At 42.3% G+C, this 20550-nt stretch overlaps 2 protein-coding genes across 4 annotated transcripts in view; one reads left to right on the forward strand and one right to left on the reverse strand.

The window, feature by feature from the left end:
- The window catches only part of scn1lab (sodium channel, voltage-gated, type I like, alpha b), a 41847-nt gene extending 34554 nt beyond the window's left edge, over nucleotides 1-7293 (forward strand). Inside the window, exons 25-27 of the mRNA XM_050063376.1 lie at nucleotides 2103-2207; nucleotides 2311-2581; nucleotides 2663-7293. Of these exons, the coding sequence (XP_049919333.1) occupies nucleotides 2103-2207; nucleotides 2311-2581; nucleotides 2663-3846 (1560 nt within the window). The 3' untranslated portion in view covers nucleotides 3847-7293. The remainder of the gene's footprint in view (nucleotides 1-2102; nucleotides 2208-2310; nucleotides 2582-2662) is intronic.
- A 3101-nt stretch (nucleotides 7294-10394) lies between these two features.
- LOC126402037 (cysteine/serine-rich nuclear protein 3-like) lies at nucleotides 10395-20293 on the reverse strand. Of its 3 annotated transcripts, none has more exons than XM_050063687.1 (5): nucleotides 19992-20293; nucleotides 16898-17068; nucleotides 15131-15387; nucleotides 14611-14907; nucleotides 10395-13271 (listed from the first exon to the last, which is right to left on the reverse strand). In XM_050063687.1, exons 2-5 carry the CDS (start codon nucleotides 17043-17045, stop codon nucleotides 12153-12155), a joined length of 1821 nt encoding a protein of 606 aa, XP_049919644.1. In that variant the 5' UTR covers nucleotides 17046-17068; nucleotides 19992-20293; the 3' UTR covers nucleotides 10395-12152. The 3 variants fall into 3 exon arrangements, with proteins under 3 accessions (XP_049919644.1, XP_049919643.1, XP_049919642.1); XM_050063686.1 differs by having other exon boundaries at nucleotides 14599-14907; XM_050063685.1 differs by having other exon boundaries at nucleotides 14596-14907.
- Nucleotides 20294-20550: the final 257 nt, after the last annotated feature.

Below are 20550 nucleotides of genomic sequence, written 5' to 3' on the forward strand. Positions count from 1 at the left end.
TGTTGACACACAGCTTTGGTTCTGCGCTGTGTTGGTATTACATGTGCAGTGGAACAGGTACCAGTCCTGTGCCACACTGTGCCAACTCCATGCACAGCCCGGATACAAAGCAGCCCAGATTTAGAGCCACAGCAGCGGTGTTAAAGAAAGAACTGAGCTGCAGAATAATGATTATCTGCAGCACGGTGAGGACCTGCTGCTGCCAAGGATTACTGAGGGGGCATGAGTCACTGAGAAACACCCAGCCTGCAGACACACACACACACACATATATATATACATATGTACACACACACACACACACGCAGTGTCACAGTGAGTGTAGTCTGGAAATGTGTCCTTCATTCAACCAAGCACTAACAAGTATGATTAGCAACAGCCAAGAGAGGAAGGGGGGAGGGGGCGACCTGACTGACTGACTGACTGAGACACTGTATTATGAGTTCAGCTGCCCCGCGGCCACAGCGTCACACAGATGGTTGTTCGGTGTTGACACCAGTCCTCCCTCCAGACATGCATCATACACTCAGCAAGCAGCACTGAGAGTGTGATGTGTGCCTCATGTATCATATCAGGAGGGAGATTCATTGCGTTGATTAATGAGAGTAAAGTGACTGCGCTGGCTGAAATTTGGAAATGATTTAATAGTGTCTTTGGCACTTATTCATTTTTAAAGTGTATTTGAGCTTAATTTTGATAGAATTGTGATGCAGAGAGTCTACAAAATGTATTTACCCTCAGATCAAATACAAATACAGTTTTCAAGAGATTTAATTTTGAGACACTGTCCCTGTGAAAACTGAGAGCTGGAGAGCTAATCAATCACACCTGCAGAACGATCTTGGAGGTTTATCCTGCAGGTGTAATTGATTCTGTTGATTAATGATCACATGACTTGTCCTTTAAAAAGGGACCTGATTGCTGTCGTACATACTCTGATGGAGGCAGACATGCTGGTTGTAGTGAGGCAGCGAACCCAACTGAGCTTCAGTGCAGGAGAAGTGCACCTGTTTCCTCTCACCACCTGATGGATTGGTTGGTTTCGGTGCCTGTATGGAGTTACAAGACACCAGACAGCAGCAACCAAAATGGTCCCCTGACAAATCATAATGTCTAAATGCAAAATGAGAACAGACAATATTCAATTTATATTACAGAGGTGTCTTATTACGAGGGATACAGTGTTCTCCGTCTTCGGCATCAGACATTGTCTATGAATCCCTTCAGACTGTCATAACAATCGAAGGATTTTAGCTGATTTTTTGATGGTGGACTCAGTTTCTCTGCCTTCTCTGTAAATTTGATTTGACATTCGGCTCTGCGTAGTAATAAGGGCAACATCTAATGACTATTTTCACTATGGATGAATGCCAAAAAAAATCCTGAAAAATGTCCACAATTTCCCACATCCCTTTCCTTGTTTGTCCAACAACAGTTCAAACCCAAGATAGAATTTACTATCATGTAAGCCTGAGACAAACAATTCACATCTGAAAGCAAGAACCAGTGAACTAAATATACAGATTGTCTGTAAATCTCAAGGCATTAAAGAAAACAAAAATGGGGATGAATTCATCTCGTAATGTGCCTAACTTTAGTGGATTATAACACATCAGATATGGAATTAATCTACAGATGCTCCGAGTCAAAATGAGACTATACTTTTCTATGAATGTTAATTTTTAAGCTACGACAACAGATGACTTGTTGTTTTTAGCCGAACCAATTTCCGTAAAAAAATTGCAGCCCCTAGTGGTCAGTTGAGAGAAGTGATCAGTCATTGACAGTATAAAACATGAAAAAAAAAATAGCCTTTTCAAAAACTGTGAATCTCCGCAACAACAGGAGGTCCTTGAACATACAGTTATTCATGTACATTCAAAATATGAGGCTGATTGGTCCAGTATTTGCAAGATTAGCCACAAACAGACAGAAACACACACACACACAACCAAGTGCATGATCCCTTTGCATTACGCCTGGCAGAGATAACAAAACCTAGATATTTGTAAGTCATGTGCTCGCTCTGTTGTTTACATTGTTCTCCTAAATGTAAGATTCTTCTATGTGGTTGTAATCAAAATTTGTTTTGCTCCCTTTACTTTGGAGGTCAGGACATCTTCATGACAGAAGAACAGAAGAAATACTACAACGCCATGAAGAAGCTGGGTTCCAAGAAACCACAGAAACCTATACCTCGCCCAACAGTAAGACTCTTAGTGCTCAGACTCTCAGTTCTTCCTAATTAAGTACAAGTGGTGGTGTAAAATAACCTCTGCCTTCCTGTCTGTTGTCCTGCTCTGCCCTCAGAATGCGTTTCAAGGCTGTGTGTTCGACTGCATCACAAAGCAGGCCTTCGACATCGTGATCATGATCCTCATCTGCCTTAACATGGTGACCATGATGGTGGAGACGGATGACCAGACGCCTGACATGGACAAAATTCTTTACTGGATCAACCTGGTCTTCATCGTGCTCTTCACTGGGGAGTGTGTGCTCAAGATGATCTCTCTGCGTCACTATTACTTCACCATCGGGTGGAATATATTTGACTTTGTGGTGGTGATCTTGTCCATTGTAGGTAAGGAGACGTTTCAGTTGCCTCAGCTGTCCAGTGGATTTGAAGTAAAATTATATGCTGAATGTTTTTTTGCTTTTGCAGGTATGTTTTTATCTGAAGTTATCGAGAAGTACTTTGTGTCCCCGACGCTGTTCCGAGTGATCCGTCTGGCCAGGATAGGCCGCATCCTCCGCCTTATCAAAGGTGCCAAAGGCATCCGGACGCTTCTCTTTGCCTTGATGATGTCACTCCCTGCCTTGTTTAACATCGGCCTCCTCCTCTTCCTGGTCATGTTCATCTACGCCATCTTCGGCATGTCCAACTTTGCCTACGTCAAGCGGGAGGCAGGAATCGACGACATGTTCAATTTCGAGACCTTTGGGAACAGCATGATCTGTTTGTTTCAGATCACCACCTCCGCCGGGTGGGACGGCCTCCTCGCACCCATACTGAACAAGAGGGAGCCCGACTGCGACAGCCAGATGGAGCACCCGGGCAACTCCTACAAAGGCAACTGCGGAAACCCATCAGTGGGCATCTTCTTCTTCGTCAGCTACATCATCATCTGCTTCCTCATCGTGGTTAACATGTACATTGCCGTCATCCTGGAGAACTTCAGTGTCGCCACAGAGGAGAGCGCCGAGCCACTAAGCGAAGATGACTTTGAAATGTTCTACGAAGTGTGGGAGCGCTTTGATCCCGACGCCACTCAGTTCATGGAGTACAGCAAGCTCTCTGACTTTGCAGATGCTCTAGATCCTCCGCTGCGCATGCCCAAGCCTAATATGATCCAGCTCATCTCTATGGATCTGCCAATGGTGAGCGGAGAGCGCATCCACTGCCTCGACATCCTGTTTGCCTTCACCAAGCGAGTGTTGGGCGAAGGCGGCGAGATGGACGTGTTACGTGGGCAGATGGAGGAGCGCTTCATGGCATCTAACCCCTCTAAGGTGTCTTATGAGCCCATCACCACCACCCTCCGCCGCAAACAGGAGGACATGGCGGCCATAATCATCCAGAGAGCCTTCCGGCGCTACATGATCCGCGTGGCCATGAAGAAGGCCTCCGCCCTCTACAAGGAGCAACTGAAGGAGGGCATCCGCGACCCCGACAAGGACGTGATGGTCATCAGCAAGTTTAATGAGAACTCCACCTCGGAAAAAACGGACATGACCCCCTCCACAGCCTCGCCGCCCTCCTACAACAGTGTGACAAAATCAGACAAGGACAAATATGAGAAAGAAAAAAGTGAAAAGGAAAACAAAGGGAAAGACAGAAAGAAATAAACTTTTTAAATAGGAACAAAAAATAATAATGCATCAGAGACATGGGGGAAATTTGTTTACAGCTTCTAAAGGGGGTAGGTAGATGTACGCTTGTGTGCTGATTGTTAAAATACAAGGGAACGCTATGCCAGGTAGGCCTACAATGGGAGTGTGGTGATGTTTTATGTGAATACATGGGGTCTTCTCAGAGGGGATGTGGAAACAAATGATCCAGCAGACACTGCCAGAAATGGAACGGAACATGGAAAAAGCCTCTCTGCAAAACGCTTGTGATTTTCCTATTGGTTGTTGTTACTATCTGACACACTTGAGTGTACTGTTCAGTTGTCTGTAGCTAGTGCTGCTGCTACTACTATAAATCCAGTGTCTTGAATTTAACAATCGCTGTAACAAGTACTCTGCATTTTTTTTATTTTTTTTGGCTCTTTTTTTTGGTTACAAGGTTTGTTTTTTTTATGAGAAAGAATGTTTTCTACTTTTTTGTGTTCTTCTCGTGAGAATGTGTCCACTGCTTTCACTGTTGTAAAATCACCAAGGGCAGATAAAGTAAATGCTGGAAACCGCGACAACCGTCTGAAACTACAGTGCAGGGGCCAGCGCCAGAATGCTCTCGGTTCATACAGTATACAGAGCTGAAACAAACAGCATACCGCTGAAGTGCAATGAGCAGATACATTGTGTTCACTGGTGTGCCATCAGTGATTGTTGAAATCTGTATTGTGCTTCTATCTGGACTGCCATCTCCCCGTTTCAGTAGAAAACACAAGTCTCTGAATACAGAGAAGCTGAATGTATGCAAGGAATGAGACACGTGTAAAGAAATGGTTTGACGTTTTAGGACATAATCTTAGTCACTCTGTTTGCTGAGAGTTAGATGAGAAGATTAGTATGTACCACGCTCATGTCCGGCCTTTGCCTTTGTCATAGCAGGAAAAGCACAGGTGTAATCCATGACATCAAAAATGGCTCCATTCAGTTCAGGTGAGCTAGTTACGAGCCCTGGGATTGTGCATTGTGGCTCACCATCATGGTTTACTGGGACACTTTCACAGAGCAGAGTCGTTGTCAGTGTTTCACCATAAACTGTTTAGAATAATGGACATAGCCACCTTGACGTCACCCATTGGTCTGAGAACATTTTGAAGCCTTAAGTTTGGCATTTTTGCCGTTGCCATCTTGGTTTTTGGAGCCAGGAGTGACCAGGGTGGAGAGAACCCCAACACTACCTGCTAGCATGGTTAGACAGCTGCAGCTATGGGTAACTGTGATATCACTAATGCTAACGCTAATTGTTGCTAACAGAAAACAGTCGTAAAACTATAGAACAAAATGTACTTTCTGGAAAAACTGAACACCCAACTCCTTAGAGGGTCTTTAAGTGCAACCTCACCACAAAAATGTTAATTAATTTTCATGAACTGAAAACACACTGAAACAGCAATAGCAATGACTACGCCTATACTCTGTGAATCTGAAGTTATATTATGGTTACATTACCTAACAGTTTTTTGCACCAGGCTGTAAACATGCTTATGTGGGTATTTTAACATGGTAGTCTATGGGGATTGACTCACTTTTGGAGCCAGCCTCAAGTGGCCATTAGTGGAACTGCAGTTTTTGGCACGTCCACATTGCCTTCATTTTTCAGCCCCAGAGGTTGCCACTTTTCTTATGTCTTTGTGTCAGATAGCCATGGCTGAAGGCACTATGTTTCGTCCGTCTGTCTGTCTAATTCCTATGAACGCAATATCACAAGAACACCTTGACGGAATTTTGAAATTCGGTACAAATGTCCACTTGGCCTCAAAAATGAGTTCAAGGTCACTGTGACCTCACAAAGCATGTTTTGGCCAAAACTCAAGAATTCATACGCTAATCATGACCAAATTTTACACACATGTTCAATAGGATAAAATGATGAAGTGGTGACATTTTATATCCAAAAGGTCAAAGGTCAACTTCACTGTGACACCACAACGTTCTGCAGAAACACTTTTCTGTCCATTATATAACATCATATCTCAGGAACAGAATTTGGTCAGACACTGAATTGGTGACTCTAATCTTGGGTGTCCACCTTGAAACTGTTGGGGGGAAGATGTGTGTGTGCAGCATCACAGACACAGATGTAAACTGTAAGAGTAACTTGACCAGGTTTGCAGAGGCATATAAACACAAGGCGGTAAATATAGTTTCACCTGTGCTGCTATGACAAGTCTGTGCATGTCTGCTGTGAGAAGGACCTGTTACATGTTACATCTCTTGACCAACCTTGTCACATGTGCATGGCTCACACAGTGTAGATCCTTCAGCAGTGGTTCAGGCAATTTATACCTGCTCCTAGTCCAATCCTAGCTGTACCCCCATGCGAGTAGTATCAATCTTCTCATCTACCTCTCAGCAAGAAAGCAAAGAAGCCTATCTCCTAAAACGTCAAAACCGTTCGTTTAAGGTGACACTCATATCTACTCTGTCGTATTGCAGTGTCTCTAACACATTTGTTGTCCTCCCCTTTATCGTCCCAGAGCTCCTGTAAAGAAAAAACCTAAAGTAATGAAATATTCTAAAAAGAAAATGTCAATCTTTCTAACTGCTCTCAAGCTAGAATGTGACAATATATCACATTTAAAGGTTATAATATCACAAATGTTTGTATGACCTTCATGTTGTTTAAATTGAGACACGAGTGGTTTTAATGTAGTGGTTTGGTTTGTAAATAATATTGCTATTTGGGCCCACAGTATGCATCACACTTACATTTGATGTAAGAGCACTTTTTATCCCCACTGCTATGTAATACCACGTGTGGCGGTCATACATGTAAGTGTGCGTGTGTGCGAGACGTGTGTCTATGTGTTTATTTGTAAGAAAGGGAGAATGTAAGCATCTATCTCTTTATGTGAGCGCGTGTGTTTGTGTGCATCTGGGGTCTGCGGGGTGTTCCACCGATTATAAATAACATTTTTACTGTAGATATGAGTGCATTTTTCCAGTCCTCGGATTTGATTTACATTTTTTCTAGAACTCGTTTTTTCCTTTCTGCACTGTAACACACGATGAAACACATGTATGGTCCCCATATCTGTAGATAGACACCATGAAGCAATCAGTAGCCATCTCTCATTGCGCTTGTAGTGTTTTAGTGAACTGCATGCAAGAAGTGACTACTGTCCACTCATATGGTAATATAATTTCAAAGCCAAAAGAATAAAGGACATATTTTTTGTAAATGCTTGTTTATTTTCTCCATTTCCTTTGCAGTCTTTTCTCTGTTCGATGGTTCAAAAGGTTTTTCTGTGAGTGACACACGCTCTTTGGTCTGTGATCCGAACCTGACGTATGGACTTTGGTTGAACAGGATCATTCATGTGGTTCAAGTACATGTTACACCTAACTATGTATCGATTTGCAAAATGTGACAAGTGACTTTTTTTTGTTATAACCAAAGATGTGGCAACAAAAGACAAAATCTAGATTTCCAAAATAAAACCTATTTTGGGAAGCATACTTTGCATGCAGGATGCATTCATTGTGAGGTGAGAGCTCGTGTTGCTGGAGGCATGATGGGAGGAGGCGAGAGGCTCAGCATATTCAATGATGTTTAAACAGATACTTAGCTACCGAGATGACGGCCTGTTTTCATTCACTGGATAATTAACTGAATATATTGGAGGCAGCTGAGATCCCAGTAAGCTCTGCCAGAGGGTGAAACAGAGCCACAAGGGTACAGTGGCAGATCTTCCTATAGGTGAGGGTGCACTCAGAGGAGGGGCCCCCTGCACATTAAAAAAATCGAACATAAAGGAAGTAAATGGTTGAGCGGAGACAACTCAATATGATTACCAACTCGTCAAATTGTTTGTGATTTAGTTGTCAGACACCAAGACAAAAAGGCACCTTTGCAGCGGTATGATACGCCGTCAAGCAGCGTCAGTTTATAACACCACTGGATGCTAACAATAAAACAAAAGGAGCTGGAAAGTCCCTCTAGGGTGGGCAGGAGGCGGGACGGATGGGTCCAACAAACCCAGGACTTTCACCCGGAGCCACGCTGGTCGCTTCCAGTGTGAATGTTGAGCCAGACCATGATGTTTCTTTGATAAACCTAACCACGTGCTTAAGTTGTGCAAGAAAATAAATGCAAATATAAGGCATCTAACAAACAGAATCTGTACATTTCTTGTGAAATTGGAAGTGTATTTGAAAAGACAGTGCATGTAATGAGCGTAAATGTCCACGCCGTCTCGGAACGTCAACAACAGATGTAGGAGGTGATGTTGTGCATCACATGTAGAAATGAAAGGCCACTGACAAGGCAGCGATATTTGACGAGTTGGGATGGCAAAACGTTGGTGTTGTCTATTTCTCATTAGCTCTTGTCTTTTTGAGTAATAAATATCAAAATATAACAATAACAATAATGATGATAATAAAGTATTGGCAGGGGGCTTGTTTAGGGCGTCAAAAGTGCACTGCACACATGGATGTTTTGTGTGTTGTAATTATACACAATTACACTCCAAAATGTTGCTTTTTTAAAAATGTATCTAAAACACTAGAAATGTTTAATAAAGGGCAAAATACCTGGAACATTTTATTTCATGCTAGTCAGCATCTTTAAGCAGCTATAATCTTTTTTAATACATTGTAATATAGTTCTAGCCAGAAACTGATTTACTCATATCACGAGCCTCTTGTCCATGAGTAGATGCACTCTTCCTTCTGAATGGTGATACAACTGGTGGCTGTAGTTCGGTAGAAAGAAAATAGTTCCTACATGAAACTGCTCACAACAAGGTCTGTGGATTATCTTGAGTAACCAGGTCATGATTTCTGTACAGAGACATTGCTGTTGAGTTTTCCAAATGTATTATTATGGTGTTTTGAGCACCACAAGCTGAGTGCCAACTAGTTCTGTTATATTGGAGAGAAGGCAGACATCTCTACAGCTGATATCTCCAACACTCGGCAACTCACACCTAAACAATCTAGATGAACAAAAAGTGCCACAGGTAAGAGGAGGAATATGTATTTTTAATTTGAGTTTCTTCTGGAGCTTTCAGACACCTCTCCTGTCCTTCATCATCCTGTTTATGACCATCTGTTGTTTCATAACTAAAGATACAATCTGAAGCTGACAACTGAGCAACTGATCTTCATGTGCTGATGAAGGCCACAGGATGAGGCTGAAAGCACTTGAAGATAAATAGTGAGTGGTAAAAATAAAGCAGATTTATATTTCTGAAAGGCAGCAAAGAGAAAATGTAGTGAGTCACAGCTGAGCATCCTTGGTGGGATCAGAGGGTTGGAGAGACTGAGGGAATGTGGCTGAATGAGTGGATGTTAGAATATGCTTCAGGAAAAACAAATTGTCCTTTAAAGGTGAATTTTAAACAATATATGCAGTGTTAAACATATTAGCTGTTAAACTTATTGCTCAGCGTGTGCTCCACATTATGCAGAATCGAGTGCCATCTGCCAAGAGAGCCAGACAGACATGTACAGGCAGATAGAGAAGGTGGCGATGGGATAGACGGGAGAGAGATGGAGGTGAAAAGCTGTGACTACCCCCACCCAGCAGCCCCCTACAAACGCCTTCCTGCTCCTGCTTCTCCCTTCCTGTTGCCTGGCAACCAAACATTACAGCTCCCCTGCCTGTGATTGATCAGCAGCGTCTCTGAGCTTGCTTACCCACAATACCTTGCTAGCTTAAAGCAAGCAGGCATTCCCTGTTTGCTCCAACCCCCAGACCTTAGCAGTTTGATTATATAAGGAAAGGGCGCAGTCAAGAGATGACCTTGTGTTCCTGATGAAATCCAATGCACTGCCTATACCGTGTGTGCCATTGTTGGAGGATCACTACTGAATGCATTAGTCTCTGGTGTGCCCAGCACCTGCTGCAGCTGTGTGGTTATGCAATGAGCCTGAACATATTTCTATACATGAATAGGCCAGCCATTGAGGTGAGAACACAGGGCTCCCTCCTGCTCCTGTCTGATCTCCGCCTCACCCAAACACAGTCTTGTTAATTCAGCAGTGCTCTCTAGAGGCAGCACGGTGCAACACAAACTGGAAGCACTGGTGGGGTGTATAGATGAGAATGTGACAGCAGGGTGACACAGCACTTAGACAGGAAAGCCACAGGTGTGACGTCACAGTGTCCCCAAAGCATGGCTTTACATTTTTTTTTGCAGTTTTCAGTGAGAAATAGATGATTAAAATACTTCTTGTTGCTGACAGAGGACAGATGTTCCGAGCAAAACTGATCATAGACTGTTCCGGACGCAGAAAACATGATCAACACATTTACTGACGTCAGAAAAGACAGGTTTAACCTCCTCATGTCTGAGGACGTCAGTGGCAAGCAAGAGGAAGTCAGTTGTTAGGTAACAGACGCCATCTGCTGGTAGAAAAATAGAATACACTGAGAAAATCAAATGCATTTTGTTTGTCCTGATGTAGAAATGATTGTTTTATTTATTAACATATTGTAAATTCCACCACTAACACAATGAATTAAACACCTTCAGTCTTAGATGGATGTTAAAAAGTGTTTTATTCACACTCATGGAAACATACAGTTGCTTTAAAAAGAACATGAAACACATTTGGCCCCCGGGGTTGGCAGTATTGAGAGACAAAGTTAATTGCTCTGACACAAGCCTTTACTCATCTGAAAACTGGAAACAGAGCAGCTTTATTACATCATTGACATGACTGTAAATAATAAAATAAAAATGCATAAAAGTGTTTTTCAGCAGATAAAATTAAACAGAATTTCGTTATCTCGAAGGTCATGATTTGGCATTATGTTTGTTAAATCTATAGCCTAGCCTAAGTCGTTGGCGACATTTTGATATGTTCACATTACAGTATAATTTACATTTTGACTATGAGAAGGTTGAAACATGGGCTTGAGATTGTTTTATCTTCTGTAAGATTGAAGAGACTGAAAGCAGCTGTAAACACACTACTGACACAGCATCACAGTTTAAGTTGATACAGCTAACACGGCAGCAAACAGGTGTGATTTGACACATAAGAATCATGTTAGAATCATCTGTCATCATGTCTGTGTCCACCTGATGAATGAAAGTTCAATGTTCACTCTTCTTTTGCTCTCATGCCACTCCTGAGAAATAAATATCTGTCTATTCAGCTGCTATAAATGATACACTATGTTTGCTTGCTCATTGCTGTTTGAAGGACAGGTGGTGTACAGTGGGTCAAATGTCAGTGATTTCGGTGTCAGACACCAACTCAAAAAGGGAGGTATGATACGCTGCCAGTCAGCATCAGTTTATAACATTGCTGGATGCCGTCAGTTGGAAACACTGCCAGTAACAATGTGATATACAGAGATGAAAAGTCTCTATGGGACTGGCAGGAGGGGAGAAAGATGGGTCAAACAAACCTGGACTTTCACCCAGGAGTCCGTTGTTCGTTTCCTATGTGAATTTTAAGCCAAACCATGACCGTTTTTTTTCTCAACCTTTTACTGACGTTGTACAGATCGCATCTAACGAGCAGAAACTATACATGTCCTGTGAAAACTGAAGCGTATTTTGAAAAGACAAAACGCATGAAACAAGCGTAAATTGCCACAGAGTCCCGGAATGTCAACCATAGACGCAGGAGGTTACCTAGCGCATCGCACTGTATGTGTATGTGGAAGTCCACAGACAAAGCGGTAATATTTGATGGGTTGGGATAAAATCACATTGAAAAAATGTCATTATCTCCTGACAGTAGTACATGAGATGGATAATCTGTAAAAATTTCAAAAATCCACCATGTCTGTTTCGCCAGTGACATCATTTTTAGTCTTGAAACATCTTAAGTAAACTGAACACATGCTATACAGACAGGCATTTAAGAACGATTAGCAGCAACGATGAGACACCAGCACAGTGGAAAATAGTGAAACAATACAAGCACCTCCAAATCTGGATTTGTCATAGATGCCAGTCACAACCAGGAAACATGCTGTCATGATCAAATACTTTGTAAGAGGGCATAAATTATACTCCATATAGTTACAGTCACATACAGAAATACTGTTTCATAGAGCTTTGTCAGTGAGCATGTTTTAGTTAATCGTCTAAACCAACAGTCTTAGAAAGGTTTAGAGACAACGTGATTTAAAATTAGATCACCTCTGAGCCTTCTGTGTCAAAATCTGTGTGACTCATTCTGTCTTTGGAAGTGCACTTATCAAGAATAAATCAAACGGATGGTTGTAGGTCACAATTCTTGACTAAAGATTTCCAAATATTAACTGATCCCTCTCTGAAGCATTTGAATCATCAGGTGCTCTCTGAGCATGACGTGTCTGTGATTTGATCAGCGTCTCCCTGCGTTTGCAGTCCCAGTTGCTCCTTTATCGGCTGCCTTATTTCCTCCTCCGTCTGCTCCACAGACCCAGCCTCAGTCTGTGAGTCATGGTGGTCTGGATTGTTCTGGAGGTCTGTTGAGAGCGGCTGTTCGTCGGCTGCACCAGCAGGGGCAGTGTTACTCTCACGGGTGTCTACATGTGAGCAAGTTTGGAGTGTCAGGGACTCTGTGGGGTCGGGGAAATGGCAGGGAATGCTCTGCTGCTCTGTTTGGCGGCGGAGTTCTGGGTTTATTTCAGACTCTAATGCGGTCTCTACTGTGGGGAGTGTGGGGGTGACGGTGACATTTTCACTGAGGAAAGCAGGACTGTCATTTACAGAGCTGTCCATTTGATAATGCTGCATGGAGGGAGTGCTGTGGAAGGGGTTACTGAGGCTCATGAGTGTGTTGTTAGTGTAACTCAGCACAGAGGGAAGTGGGACTGAGTAGGGTGGAGGACTCGTTCCGTGCAATGAGCAATCCCAATCTTCCTCCTCTTCCTCATCATCTTCCTCCTCATCGTCATCATCTTCTTCCTCATCCTCCTCGTCCTCTTCTTCTTCCTCGGGGTCGATTGTTTCTAAGCTGTGTGTGCTGCAGTCCGACAGCCCGCTGCAAACACTGCTGCCATCCTCGTCTTCCTCATACGCTTCATCATCCTCATCCTCTTCATCTTCCTCCTCCTCTTCCTCTTCCTCCTCCTCATCTAGATGTGAATCCGTGTCGCCTGTGTTCTGGAGGTGCATGATGGGAATGTGCGGCGTGCCACTCATCAATGGGAACTGCAGGTTCGGCGGCGGCTGCTGCTGCTGCTGCTGGACCAAGGAGGAGTCACCATGGTAACCGTTGCCATTGGTTACAAGCTGCTGCTCCGGTTGCTGCTGCTGATGCTGCTGCTGCTGCTGCTGCTCCTCGCGGCTCTTCTCCAGTTCCAGCTTCATGATGGTGTGCAGGAAGTGGGTGCGCACCCGGACCGGGTTGAACTCCAGGCGTCCCGTGTTGTTGCTGCAGCCTTCTTTGGTGCAGCCACAGGGGAAGGACATGCGGTCCACCTGAGGACAAAGACAAATTTATTCCACCAGTGTCAAACAGTGGCGACAGAAATGGTGAATTCAGCTGCCAATCATAGCTGATCATGCTTGAGAAGAAACTGCAAAATCCACCTTAATGAAGTAGAACTTCATGTACTAAATACCCTGAAAATCTTAACTTAACTATCCGTGATTTCTATGGTTTAAGTGTCATTAAAGGGTTGCACTTAATCATCTTTTGTATTCAAAAATCCTCCCAAACCTTGAAGATAAATTCTTAATGCATAAGCCCCAAAACAAGGCTGCTTTTCCAAGGCTCTGAACATTTTTATATTTTTAAACATTTTTGAAATACCAGGTTTCACCAGACAAATGTCAGATGAGAGGTAGAGTGCACTGAGGCTGTCTCAGAGGGTTGGCACTACAGGTACCAGGCCCTTTGTCAAATGGTAGACGGCACTACTCACTGTATTCTTAACATCTTTTAAGTACAATCAAATTTTGAATAGACCCGAATTTTTATGTAAGGAAATATTCACTATAATGAAACTGTGTATAGAAGCCCATGGGGGACTTTATTAAAAATGTTAATGTAAACTTGAAATGAAAATGTAATTCCAGAATAGAATTATAATTTTCCACATATTTAGGTGTTATTTGAGTAAGAATTAAAATGCAATAACTCAATTTATATTTAAATTTTCACATACTCATATGGGTGTTCTATGACCATATTAAAATGAAAACGGAAAAGCTGTTTGACATTTAATTTTTAAATTTGTACCCTGCTTTTCAGAGGGCAATATTCAAATACTGATTGAAATTTAAAATTTAAATTAAATTAAAAAAGTGAAAATTAAAACGTCATGACCTGACTTTTTTTTCCCCCACAGACTTAACCAGCTCTACTGTGAAAATTATTTCAATTTTAAGTCAAATTTGAAAATTACAATTCAATTTAAATACTGGAGCCAAATTTTCCTATTGTGCAAACATTATTTAAGTCACAACATAATTTAATAAAGTCCCTCATGGGCCTCCATACTGTTGTGCTGCCAAGTTTGTACTCGAAAAATGGAGGCTAGCAAGCTATGCTAACAAGCTTCTGCTCAGAAAGAAAACGCTAGTTAACCTAGTAAGCTAACGTTAGATGCTACTTTTCGTCGTATGCTATTTCAATACCTATGGTGTACTCGAGATAAATGAAGTGCTAAAATTACAAATGTGCCTACGCTATAGCGAATAACAACCCCCCTCCTGGTAAACTGCCTGTGTGTTTGACGTTGAAGAAGTTCTACTGCACAGACAGACATGAAAACACTTTAGTATTATAGATGGGCCTCACCACAGTTCCATTTACCTGGCACTTAATGCCGGCCAGGCTGCAAGCACAGGTCTCAGGGTCGCATATTCCCCGGCAGCGGCACCCACATTCCTCCCGGGACATGCGGAGGGCACGCAGCTCGTGCTTCTCCTCCACTTCAATGCGTCGGACCCCTGAGGCACGGAGAAGGACACGGCGTCTCCTGGTAGTCAGTGGCTGGAGGAAGAAGTAATCATCCACCTCCGTGTTGTCCACATCCAGGTCATCTTCGGAGATGTCATCCAGCGTCAGGTTGTCCGCCTCCACGGATGACACAGTGCCATTCTTAGTCAGCTGGAGCACAGGAAAGGTAAGGTAAATTAAGACTGGACCGGAAATGCAGGCCTACACATCCATTTAGACCCTCAGGATAATTACATGTGACAAACCCTTTTAACTAAGACTGGATACAGGACATGCAGAATGTATATTATGAATGCCCTTACTTTAAGGAGGAAAATTAACAAACAGATACAAAAACATGTTGAAGCTCAGTATATTGAGTTGTCCCACTGACTTTGAGTTTGACTGCATTGAGCTTCTCCTCTTTGAGGTGTTCCCTCAGCATGTTCCGGTGGCTCCGTTTCTGCTCCAGGGCAAACTCCCTGAGGGTGAAACGCTTCACCCCGCTGTGACGTGGTGACATCCCCAAGGTGCTGCCACCCTGTGTGGGCACGCTGGTGAAGCCCTGTCTACGGTTGAAGTAGTAGACTGTCACGCTTTCAAAGTGCACGTTGCGGCCTCGCAGTCGCTTAGACTTCTGCTGGAGAGTGGCTGGGATTAAAACAGAGAGGTGGGAACATACTGAGTAAAAAAAAGAACCAAGTCTGTACTTAAGTGCTTTGAAATACTATGAAATGCTAGCTAAAGAGAGACTATAACTTCTGTCAGTGATGAAGTGGAGGGTATACGCAGGTATATGGTTTACAGGTTTCCAGTATACCCATCTATCAGTCAAAAGTCCATTGGAATATACAGGAACCCCATTTCCTCCTTGGTGACCTACCCATCTACCTCGTAGTACACCCACCTCATCAACTACCACTACACCACTGACTTCTGTTCAGTCTTAAGCAAAATTACAGGATAATGGTAAATGTTAAGACGTCATGTAACAGTAGCACAAATAAAGATGAGTCATAACAAACTGACAAAGCAATATAAAATCTAAAGTTTGCTTATGTTAGCTTACATTAGCCACCATAAGCTAATGGTCATACCAGAACAAATAAGGCGGTGGAAGCAAAACCCTTGAGTGAATTGGACTGAGCCAGGGTGTGTTTTATTTCTTATTACTTCGACTTTTCATTTGTAAGAAGAATGTTATTTCCGAAGGTATCTAGAAATCTCCATAATTTAAACTGTAAAAAGAAGCTATTTGTTTTAACTCTAAAATTTAGTGTTCCAAAAGTTAGTGTGCAGGCTCTTGTAAAATTTAAAGTGAACTGAATTTGAGAAGACAAGTTGAGGTAATTTTGTAATGATTCAACTTGTCGCATATAGACAACAAAAGTGGTCCTAGAATAAATCCCTGGGGTGCATCACCAGTGAGGTGGGGCACATGTGAAGGACGTCATCCCACAAAAACTGAGAAACTACTGGTGGTGAGGCAGGAATTTAACAAGTTGAGAGCCATGTCCTTAGTACCAACCCAGTTTTCCTTTCATTCTTATATTATTGCATCTAATAAAACTTTTTCGAGTGAAGTTAATATTAAAATTTAGCAGCAACCAGAGTCAGATGTGAGGTGTAAATCACTGGTGACCATAATGGCAGCAGTTTCAGTACCATAAAACAGGCTAAAGCCAGATTGAAATTGTATAATATAATAGATCAAACATGATTCTTATTGATATCCCTGTTGCTGTTGAATTAGGGTGATCACATCTTGGCAAGTGTTTATGTCCAGCCCTGTTGGAACATTTGCTCCAGGGCCACTTATACTGTAGGTGGAAAGATTTTTGACTTATTGATTTTTTATTTATTAGATGCAAACAGCACATTGCTGGTGTATGTTGTCAAAGTGTCAAGTGCCAATAGGTATACATAAAATCTCCAAATGATCCCTACAGTAACCATGCTTTCTTTCTTTCTTCCTTTTTTGAGACACAGTGGTTGCACCTTTGATTCCACCTCATTTTAAATAGTTTCTTCTTCTCAATGTTCTTGTCAAAATGACACTTTAGAAATACTCTTCACGTGAGACTTCAAGTGATGGTAGTGCCTCTAATTGTACCAAAACACACTAGGTGCTGACAGGAGCAGTGTGGTAAGGTGATCTTACAGTCCAGCAGCCCAGAGGGAACAGGATGGTTGAGACTATCACTGCTGTTGCCACTGTCGCTGCAGGAAACCTCATCATCAGAGCCCTGTAGGGACAGGTAAGGGGACGGGCCCTCCTCAAGCTTCCTCTTCAAGATCCCACTCATCATGTGGCTCCTCCCGCTGGTCGCACCTGCACAAAAGACGAGGGGAAAGTTTCATGGGTGACCACAAAAATATATAGGCCATAATAATAATGATAATAATAACAGTAGGATTATAGCACATTCGATGCCGTAGGCAAGCTTACTCTGCCCCGCATCCCCCACCTCCACACACACGCAGAAAACAAATACAAAAAAAATTTCTTCTGTATTTATTGTATTTTATCCCAAAAAGATCAGAAGCTAATGAGAAATAACATAAATGAAAAACTTAGTTAACAGGCAATAATAATATTATATTAAATAACATCAGGTGGATTGTTGACACCAATTAAGATTAGGCATTTTAATTAGCCTCCTGAATCACCAGAAGAAGAATTTTGAAGAGCCACTAACTTAATCTGACTTATTTACAAAGAAAAAAACTCGTGGGTGGTGACACAAAGGGTTTCCAAAAAGTAATTATTTAGAAATCACTCAGCGCATTCAGGTTGCATTGTGGTTATTACAAGTGTTTTTATATTGTTCCAGTGTCCTCCTCAGGAGCTCAGGAATAATGATTTACTCTGTTTCTAATGGACTCTTAAAATGTTGGAAATGAAACAGACCATCCTGAGACTGGATTACCCATTTTACCCATTTATTGATCTAAATCCCATTTTTTTAATTACACCTGCTGATCAGCTGCATGCACTGAACTACAACTCAATTATGCCGACTTTAATCCAAAACTTTATGTTGAACTAGCAAGGCATTATCACAAAGCAGGCAGCAGAAAGGAGGTGTTTGATTTTATATTAGTGGGAAACTATCTGCACTGATGCTGGTATAGAATGTCACCCATTAAAATAAAAGTACTACTCAAATGAGGTCAGTCAATAGTTCAAAAAGATATGTAATTAAAAAATGTACATAAAAAATCGCAGGCTAATCATTATCATCTAGTATTACAGTGTACTGCAGTTCTTTGTGTGTGGTTTGTCCAAGTGGTATTGCCGTACTCCAGCAGTAGCTGTTGCTTAACTGCTGTGGGTAGGTACCATCACTGTATCTCTATGTCTTTATTTTCAAATATTAAAAAAAAGGCTGGGTTAACTTCAGGAGGGGTAAGACAAGAGATCTGAATACATTTTGTGCAGATCATTTCCTGTTAATATTGCATCAGAGATTTGCATTTCTGATATTTTTAGAAACTTTTTATATGACTCTCTCTGTGAATATACCTTGTGTCCAGATCCATACTAAAAATGTATGAATGGACAAAAGCCAAAAATGGTTTACGTCAAAAATATTTGACAATTTCGACAATCAGGCTTCGATCTCACCATCTGCATTGCCAATTCTCCATCTCCTTAATGTTTGTAAGCGTGGGTTAAAGTTTCTCCCATCAAGTCTATTTTCAGATATAGCAACTTTTGCGTGGGAAATGGCGTGCTCCTCTTTCAGGCCTCATTTTGTGTGTACGTGATGTTTCTAAATAAGAGCCCCGGTCTTCACTGTGCCCCTATCCTGTGAGATTTTTTTAAGTGTATACTGTATCTTGAAAAATGATGGAAACTTTCATTTACTTTTCATCACAAAATAAAGGAAATAAGATAAAGGCTGGTTGTATTATTATTATTATTATTATTAATTTATTTTTTTTATTTTTATTTTTATCACTTGTGGTGAATAAAGCCTTGTAACTCCCTATGAGGATTTGGCGACCCCTAGTTTTCATAGCATATCATAAAGAAATTATAAAAATGTGTGTGCGACCCTCAGTCATATGCTGGCTCCCTAAAACTTTGAGACCCTAAAATGGTCAGTTTAGTCGTTGAATTTGTAAAAAATATTCTTGGAAATTCCCCCAGACCCCCCTGGAGGGTTGGTTTGCAGAAGGTGTAGTTTGGTCCCCTGCCTACAATGTTAAATACATGATTTTGGCCCTGTGTTGAAGGAAATCTGGGTTAATTAAAGATGCTTTATGCAAAACTTGGCACCACACTGTCATGTGTTGTTAGGTGACCTTGCCAAACTTTGTGATGCTATAAACCCAGAGAATGACTCGTGTCAAATGAAGTGTCGCACTCATTAAGATTTTGATTAACTGATATTTTGTATTGGTTGCCTTTGTGGAAAATTAAAAGCACGCCAACACTTGTGATAAGAGATGATTTGCACACATGGTAAGTTCTCTCCCACGCTCCAAAAGCACTGCTGATAATGGGGAGTGTGTCTTTAGCCCTCTGCACTTTGTTGATACTTAAATTTCAAATTGGTAAAAACTGTTGAGCTGACTGCTTGGACTGGTGGAGGATTACATCATATGCAGCAGAGCTGGATGCTGGGCCAAGCTTTTCCTCCGGCTTTGTCTCCTTTCTCTTACTACCTACTGCAATATAATTATTCCTCTCTGCCATGTCCTTTACTGCCTTATCATCATTTCTAGTCCTCATTTTTTAAATCCTTACCTTCTTTTGTATAATTTAATATTATTACTAGTTCCCTTTCTCTATCCTCCCTGTGTCCAGCCTCCCTGGGGTTCAGTCCTTTACTCCAGCTCACTGCTTTTTAGGAAAAACTGTAAAACCAGAGAGATCTGTAGTAGAAGAGACCCTGAATGCATCATAACATCTCTCTATGTTTTTGATGTGACAGAGGGTGTTGCAGTTTTTCCTGGACCCAGAAGGGTTTCCTGTACTGTGTCTCTTTAACCTAAACGTCCCTGGTCGAGCTCTCTTAACCGGTGCCAAACCTGCGCACACACACACACACACACAACCCTGCTCACGTGTCTGCATGCATGCGCAACCTCCCACTCCCCATGCATGTCCCCATCCCAAACACTAACAGGGGAATTCTTATTGACAAATGTAAATCAGCATCACCCTGTGACGTGTTTAAATCCCTCAGCACCTGTGCTGCTGCGTGCGGGGAGGCTCTCTGTGAGTCTGTTTGACCGCCACTGACCTGTTTCCTTGGCTTGCCTTTGGTTTCCAGGAAGTCCTCGACTCTCTCCTCTGCATCACACAGTGTTCACCAGCAGCAGCCAAACATCCCCATGTGTCGTGATGATGCAGTGAGCGCTGCCATGATGCCTGCTTTCTCTCTCTCTCTCTCTCTCTCTCTCTGTGTTTCCAGCAGCCTCTGGCACTATTGTGCAACACTGAACACCTCTGCCTCTGTCACTATCTTATACGTTCCCCCTCTGCACCCTCATCCTATGCTCATACTGTCAAGTCTCTCACTGTCTGATTCTCTCCTGCTCTGTACTCTTTTCTCCCTCCCCCTCTCTCTCTCTCTCTCTCTCTCTCTCTCTCTCTCTCTCTCTCTCTCTCTCTCTCTCTCTCTCTCTCTCTCTCCTCACAAAGACTTGTTAGCTCGATGCTGCTGCCGGCTGGAGCGCTGGAGCTTGACTGAGGTGAAGCAAGCCCTTTGAGATCACAGAGAGAAGGGGGGGTAGTGGTGGTAGTGGTGGTGGATGTGATGGGGTGGGGGTGGAAAGTGTAGATTCTGTGTATGAACCACC

This window comes from Epinephelus moara, chromosome 15 (assembly GCF_006386435.1).
Source record: "Epinephelus moara isolate mb chromosome 15, YSFRI_EMoa_1.0, whole genome shotgun sequence".
Classification (NCBI taxonomy): domain Eukaryota; kingdom Metazoa; phylum Chordata; class Actinopteri; order Perciformes; family Serranidae; genus Epinephelus; species Epinephelus moara.